Source organism: Trichechus manatus, unplaced genomic scaffold (assembly GCF_000243295.1).
Source record: "Trichechus manatus latirostris isolate Lorelei unplaced genomic scaffold, TriManLat1.0 scaffold00001, whole genome shotgun sequence".
Taxonomy (NCBI): domain Eukaryota; kingdom Metazoa; phylum Chordata; class Mammalia; order Sirenia; family Trichechidae; genus Trichechus; species Trichechus manatus.
Window position 1 is genome coordinate 18,928,705 of NW_004443937.1, and position 7,886 is coordinate 18,936,590.

The 7,886-nt window shown below is 40.7% G+C and overlaps 1 protein-coding gene across 2 annotated transcripts in view; it reads left to right on the forward strand.

The window, feature by feature from the left end:
• Positions 1 to 7,589, forward strand: part of TXNRD3 (thioredoxin reductase 3) — an 81,492-nt gene extending 73,903 nt beyond the window's left edge. For both annotated transcript variants that reach the window (XM_023725560.1, XM_004368406.3), the window contains 2 exons: positions 6,755 to 6,889; positions 7,322 to 7,589. In XM_023725560.1, coding sequence (XP_023581328.1) covers positions 6,755 to 6,889; positions 7,322 to 7,384 — 198 coding nt within the window. In that variant the 3' untranslated portion in view covers positions 7,385 to 7,589. The remainder of the gene's footprint in view (positions 1 to 6,754; positions 6,890 to 7,321) is intronic.
• Positions 7,590 to 7,886: the final 297 nt, after the last annotated feature.

Here is a 7,886-nt window from a genome sequence, read left to right on the forward strand (position 1 = left end):
CGGTGGCAGTTGTGTTAGTAAGGCAGGACTGGATCTACAAGACTGGATTGTGTCCTGAGGCAATCTCTTGAGATATAAAAGACAGAAGTGAGCAGAGAGACAGGGGCACCTCATACCATCAAGAAAGTAGTGCCAGGAGCAGAGCGCATCCTTTGGACCGGGGTCCCTGCGCTGAGAAGCTCCTAGTCTGGGGGAACACTGATGAGAAGGCCGACAGAGAGAAAAAGCCTTCCCCTGGAGGTGACGCCCTGAATTTGGACTTTTAGCCTACTTTAACTGTAAGGAAATAAACTTCTCTTCGTTAAAACCATCCACTTGTGGTATTTCTGTTGGAGCAGCACTAGGTGACTAAGACAGTGACCTCTTCAGTTTCTTCTTTTGTTGCGAGTTCAAATTTTCTACCTCAGTTTGTATTAGTTTATGTAGGTAGTGTGTTTCTACAAATTTTTCCATTTCTTCTAGGTTTTCAAATTTGTTGGAGTACAGTTCTTCATAGTATTCTGTTATGATCCTTTTTATTTCAGTTGGTTCTGTTGTAAGATCACCCATCTCATTTCTTATTTGGGTTATTTCCATCTTCTTTTCGTTTGTCATTTTGGCCAGTGGTTTGTCGATTTTATTGATCCTTTCAAAAAAATAACTTCTAGTCTTGTTGCTTCTGTTGTTTTTCTGTTTCATTATTTCTGCTCCAATCTTTATTATTTCCTTTCTTGTGGTGACTGGGCTTCTTTTGCTGTTCTTTTTCTGTTTTTTGGAGTTGTAGGGTTAAGGTATTAAGTTTGGCTCACTCTTGTTTTTTGATGTGTGTGTTTATTGCTATAAATTGACCTCTGAGCACTTTTTTTTTGCTGTATCCCAAAGGTTTCTGTATGTTGTGTTTTCATTCTCGTTTGATTCTAGGAATGTTTTAATTTCATTTTTTTATTTCTTCTGTTTCCTAGTAGTTTTTAAGCAGGATTTTATTCAGTTTCCATGTATTTGATTCTTTCCCTTGTTCTTCCTGTTATTGATTTCTAATTTTATAGCATTGTGATCAGAGAAGATGCTTTATATTATTTTGAAGTTTTTGAATTTATTGAGGCTTTCTTTGTGACCTAACATATGGTCTGTTCTGGAGAATGAACCATATGCACTGGAAAAGAATATGTACTGTGCTGTTATTGGGTGGAGTATTCTGTGTATGTCTATGAGATAAAGTTGGTTGATTGTATTGTTTAGATCTTCTGTATCTTTTCTGAGTTTCTTTTTGGTTGTTCTGTCCTTCATCGAAAGTGGTGTGTTGAAGTCTCCTATTATTATTGTGGAGTTGTCTATTTCTCTTTTCAATTCTGTTAGAGTTTTTAAAATGTATTTTGGAGCTTTTTCTTTGGGTGCATAGATACTTATTATGGTTATGTCCTCTTGGTGGATTGACCCTTTAATCATTATATAATGCCCTTTCTTGTCTCTTATGCTGGTTTTTGCCTTAAAATCTGTTTTATCAAAGCTTATTTTTGCCACTCCTGTTCATTTTTTGTTACCGTTTGCTTGATACATTTTTTTTCATTATTTGATTTTTAGCTTATTCTTATCTTTGTGTCTGAAGTGTTTTTATCCATTCTGCCACTCTCTGTCTCTTGACTGGTACATGTAACCCATTTACATTCAGTATAATTATTGATAGGTATGAATTTACTGCTGTCATTTCTTATGCTTTTTTTTTTTTTATGGTGTTGACAGTTTCTTCTGTATACTTTTATACTGAGTTCTTTTTGTTTATGGAATTTCTTCATTACCATTGATTTTGTATTTACTTAGTCTTTATGATTTTCTTCTTTTTTATTTTGGTAGGTAGGTTTGTTAATTTTCTTTGTAGTTACCCTGAAATTTACTTTTATGTTCCTTAGTTTAAAGCAATCTGTTATATCTTGATATTGCCCTGACTTCCTCTCCATATGGAAGTTTTGAAAGTACACCATTCATTCCCCCTTTTTGTTTTGAAGTTATTGTTGTTTACAGATTGACATCTCTGGTTCCCTGTTTTCAGTCTTGTAGCTTTATTTTATTTTATTATTATTTTTTTATTATTGTACTTTAGATGAAGGTTTACAGAACAAACTAGCTTCTCATTAAACAATTAATACACATATTGTTTGTGACATTGGTTACCAACCCCACAGCATGTCAACACTCTCCCTTCTCAACCTTGGGTTTCCTATTACCAGCTTTCCTGTGTCCTCCTGCCTTCTAGTCCTTGTCCCTGGGCTGGTGTACCCCTTTAGTCTCGTTTTGTTTTATGGGCCTGTCTAATCTTTGGCTGAAGGGTGAACCTCAGGAGTGACTTCATTACTGAGCTAAAAGGGTGTACGGGGACATACTCTCAGGGTTTCTCCAGTCCCTGTCAGGCCAGTAAATCTGGTCTTTTTTGTGAGTTAGAATTTTGTTCTACATTTTTCTCTAGCTTTGTCCAGGACCCTCTGTTGTGATCCCTGTCAGAGCAGTCAGTGGTGGTAGCCAGGCACCATATAGTTGGAGTGGACTCAGTCTGGTGGAGGCTGTGGTAGTTGTGGTCCATTAGCTTTATTTTATTTTTGAGAATTCTTTATCTGGGTTGATATCTGAGTAATGTTATCATGGGTCTTAATCTGAGGTTGTTGTCAGAGGTTGTTGGTTCTGTATCTCAAGGACTTCCAATTTCTTGTAAGATTGGTCTGGTTTTTACAAATTCCCTTAATTTTTGTTTATCTGGAAATATCCTAGTTTTGCTATCATATTTGAGTGACAGTTTTGCTGGATATATAACTCTTGGTTGGCAATTTTTTTCATTCAGAATTTCATATATGTCATCCCATTGCCTTCTTGCCTGCATGGTTTCTGTTAAGAAATAGGAGCTTAGTCTAATTGGTTCCTCTTTTTAAGTAACATTTCGTTTTTCTTGAGCTACTCTCAGGATTCTTTCTTTGTCTTTGGTTTTGGAAAGTTTGATTGTGATATGTCTTGATTTTCTTTTGTGGTCTGTCCTGTATGGGGTTCATTCAGGTTCTTGAATGGATAGCTTATCTTTCATAATATTAGGGAAGTTTCCTGCCAGCAAATCTTTGAAAATTTTCTCTTTGCTTTTTTTGTCTCTTCCTGTTCTGGAATTCTTATCATGTGTAAGTTATTCCTCTTGATAGCATCCCACATAACTGTTAGGCTTTCTTCATTCTTTTTTCTGATTGTTCCTCTAGCAAATTAGTATCAAGGGATTTGTCCTCTATTTTGCTGATTCTGTTTTCCATTGATTCACTTCTATTCCTTTGTCCTTCCATTAAGTTATCTATTTCTGAAATTTTAGTGTTAATCTTCTGGATTTCTAGTTGCTGTCTTTATATGGTTTCTAGTTGTCTATTTATTTTGTCCTTGTATTCTTGTATTGTTTTCCGGAATTCCTCTAGAATTTTGTCTGTGTTTTCCTTGGTTTTGCCTGTGTTTTCCTTGATCCCTTTGAGGATCATATATATAAGTCATTTAAATTCCTTGTCTGGTAGTTCAATTACCATTCCTTCCTTAGGAAGGTTTTCTGGTCCTTTATTTTGGTTATTTGCTTGAGCCATCTTGTCTTGTTTCTTTATATCATTTGATATTGTCTTTTGTTTTCAAGGCATTAAGGTGTTGTGATATTTATTTATTGATTGTGTGTTTGCTTTATTCTGATTTTTTGTTTTGATATATCCAGATTGGTGGGGCTTACGTGCTGTACTGGTCTGTGGTCTGGCAGCACTGATGTGCTCACCACCTGTCTCCGGGTGAATGAGGCAGTGGTTGGTAGCATGAAAGCTGGTCTGTGTTTGTTCATTGTGCAGTGGTTAGTGTGGGTTGGGTGTGCATTGGCTGCTGTCTGTCATCTAGCCAGTGGCACAGGAGCGAGTGGTGACACTCACTGAGTGGGTAGGGCAGCAAGTGTGGTGAGTGTGGCAGGCAAGCAGGAGCAAGGTTGCCGTCACTCACCAAGTTGGGGGTGAGGTTGGAAGTTGGAGGAGGTTAGGTGGCAGGTAAGCAAGCCTGCAGGAATGAGGGGCTTGGGTGGTTGGCAGGCAAGCATGCAGGTGTGTGGTCACTGCCGCTTGTCGAGTTGGGAGGGGAGGGAGTTGAATGATGGGCCTGTGCACATGTGGGTGCATAGTCACTTCTGCTCACTCACCAAATCAGGGTGGGCAAGGAGGTGAGTGGCAGGTGTGCAGGCACACAGTCACTGCTGCTTGCCCAGTTGAGTGGTTAGCAGTGGGCGGGGTAGTGAGTGTGGGCATGCAGTCGCCTCCACTCACTGGGTTGGGGAGTGGGGAGGTGGGTGACAAGTAGGCTAGCGTGTGGAGTCGGTCGAGGAGGGGAGGGAGGTGGGTGATGGGCAGTAGAGTGTGTGGGCACAGGGTCTCCACTGCCAGCATAGTCAGGGGGCGGGTGTGGGTAGCAGGCAGTTTAGCTTGTGAGTGTGTGGATGCTTCTGCTCACCACACTGGGGGTGGGAAGGTGGGTGGTGGGCGGACTAGTGTACAGGCACACAGTTAACTGCCACTCACCACATTGGGGTCGGTGGTGTTTGGGTGAGTATGCAGTAGTACGGCTACTGCTGCTCTTCAGATCGGGCGTAGGGTGGATGATAAGTGGGCAGTTGCACAGGCGTATGGTCACTGCTGCTCACTGGGTTGAGGGGAACAGAATGTGGCAGATGCATGGGTGCCACCATTCACTGGGTCAGGGTGAGGGTAGTTGGCAGACGGGTGAGCTTATGGTTGCATGCTTACTGCAGCTCATCTGATGGGCAGGGATGCATGACAGATGGGGCTATGTAGGGGGAAGGAAGGCTTGTATTGTGGTTCCAGGTTAGGCAGGATGGCTGGGGTATGGAATTTTCTGCCGCTTTAGATCAGGAGGATGGGGGTAGGTGGATCATACTCTGGTTAGTCGATGTGGGCATCTGGGCTCTTCCTGTTTGCTGTATATTGTAGTCAAGAACTACCCCTGCCCCAGTGTTAGGAAAGGGAGGTCTGCCCAGAGTCTGGTCAGGTCTGTTGCTTTGCATGTGCCACCCACCCAAATGATTAGGGACCGCCGCTCGTGAGTATATCTAACTCTGAATCCTGGCTCCCTTCCTGTTCTGTGGATGACTGGCTCCTTGGAGTTCTCGCACTCCTTTCTGTTTTCCCTCCTTAGATCTGGATCATGTTCCTGTCACCTTGATTCCCTCTGGGTGTGTCTACACAGTTTCTCTGTCTCTTATTGGGAATGCTGTTAAGTTGTCTTCCTGTACTCCTTACCTGGGGTCGCTCCTGGCTTTGCCTCAAGATGGCCACACTGAGCCAGGACAGCTAGCAGAGTATCTCCGCTCCATGTCACTCCTCGTTTGCTGCGTTTGTTCAATTTCTTCTTCCAGTTGGTGTTCAGTTCAATTCTTTGTCCTTCCTTTTGAAGTTCAGGGTTCTAGGATTGTCATCTGCATCTGTTTCTCTCGGTTTTTCAGATCTTTGCTATAGAGGGACGGCATGATGTGTCTGAGTGAGCCACCATCTTGGCTCCTCTTTCAAAATCATATTAATTTTTATTTAAATTTTATTTAACAGAGACCTACTATTGTTGATTTTAAGTACAATACCTCTTTGAATCAGTGAGTATGAGAATTGGAGTGATTGCAGTTGCTTAACAGAACTTATTTTTAGTAGCTAAAAAGGAAAGTGATATTCAAGCAGAGAGTTAAAATTTTTCTTACTGGGCAACAGCTGTCCTTTTTCAGTATTCCCACTGGAATATTTTTTAAATCCTTGTGTTTTATGGTGATGCTGAAATGTTAATGGGCAGACAAATACATGAGTGTCTTGTTTAAAAATGCAGACTCCTGGACATCATTGCCTCTTAGATTCCAATTCAGTAGCCTTCAGTGGGGCCCTGTAAACTGATTTTCACCCACAGCCCACCAGGGTGGCTTTTGACTGCCCTTGAGAAACACTGCCTTTAAAGGTCTCCTTTGAGTGCCACCAGCCAATGTGCAGGAGATGGGCTGCTTTGAGCCACTGTTCTTTTCCCAGAATGTGAGTAGATAAGGATTTCTGCTGGCCTGTAGCCTCTGCTGCCCTTTTCTGTTCTTTATCTACATCAGTTGTACACTTTCACTATTGGAAATTAAAAAATAAAGAATACAGTCTGATGAAAAAACAATTGACAAATGGACAGCCTAAAATGAAACCTTACCTTGGAAAGTGATGACAGTCAAGCTTCCTGTCTTTGTGGGTCTGCTCCTCCTTTGGAGACACAGCTGTGCTGGTATACCTCTGCATTCCCCACTTGCAGTCCTTGGTACAAGCCCAGCAGAGACCTCTCCTGTTAGAAACAAGGCTGCTGGCTTCCCTGGCCAGTAATCACATTCCCAGTAAAACCTGCTGGTTTAGAATTATTCCAGTGTTGGACTTTAATCTAGATTTGTTATGTTGTTGTTTAGTGCTACTTCAGCATAATTTAGAAATTTACATCATACTAATGAACTCCTTCACGCAGTCACTAAATTGCTTGTTCCAGTAAATTTGAGTGCAAATTAACTCTGGATGTGCATTTACTGGCTCATTTAACAGATTCTTACAGTGGCTCATGGTAGTGTTCTCTGCATAGTTCAGCACTAGAGTTCTTTTTCTGTAGTAGATGCTGTAAAAGATGCTGTAAATTTTAACTGTGAACTCATAATGAATAGATTCTTATTCAGACCATTGACCTATCGGGATTCTCTTTGTTTTGTTCCTGTATAAAGGATCGGGTGATAGGATTTCATATTCTTGGACCAAATGCTGGTGAAGTTACCCAAGGATTTGCAGCTGCAATGAAATGTGGTCTCACAAAACAGCTACTCGATGGCACCATTGGAATTCACCCTACATGTGGGGAGGTACGGAAACAGGAATTTTTTGTTGTTGTGGTTGGCTTCAATTGGTGTAGTTTAAAAAACTATTATAAAGTGTATTGCCGATAATTGTATTAGTAATTGCTTTGTTTGGATCTATATGCATACACACATTCATATATGTATATGTATATATGGAAACCCTGGTGGCATAGTGGTTAAGAGCTGTGGCTGCTAACCAAAAGGTTGGCAGTTTGAATCCACCAGGCGCTCCTTGGAAACTCTAGGGGGCAGTTCTGCTCTGTCCTGTAGGGTCGCTATGAGTCGGAATCGACTGGATGGCAATGATATATGTATACACACACACATATATATACTTTTTAAAAAAAAATAATGCAATGCAATATTCAGAATGTTTTTCTTTAAGCAATACTAATGTCTAAATACATGTTTGTTTTATTTTTTCCTTTTGAACAGGTATTCACAACTTTGGAAATCACAAAGTCATCGGGACTAGATATCACTCAGAAAGGCTGCTGAGGTTAGTTCCTGCTGCTTTTTAGTTTTCCTTGTCATACTCATGTTTCCTTCAGAGATTTAAAACCACTCTCAGAAAAAGTAAGTCTGTGATCCTAACCCCTGCTATATTGTGGCAGGGCCAAGTATGTAGACAAGGAAGATAGGAAAGCAGCAGGACATCTTCCTCAGCACCCTTCACTGACTCGGAGGAGTAGCTTCACTGCTTTCTTGACGTCTTAGCTCGGAACCCCATTGTGAGAGGAACTAAGACTGACTCTCTTTCAAGTCAGAATACTTTTTTTTTTTTTATTTTAGGAATTGAACTTCCTTTTTTTTTTTTTTCTTTTTTTTAACCACACAATTAATTGAGGTTGGTTTTTCTAGTTGCTAGTATTTTTATCTCCTTGCTTTCTTGGTTCTATGAAAACATTTTTTCTGTTATGAAACTGACTGTAATGTCTCATTCTTCTAGTGGGTGGGCCTAGAATTCACATGTGGTATCTGGCGAATATGGCTGTCATCT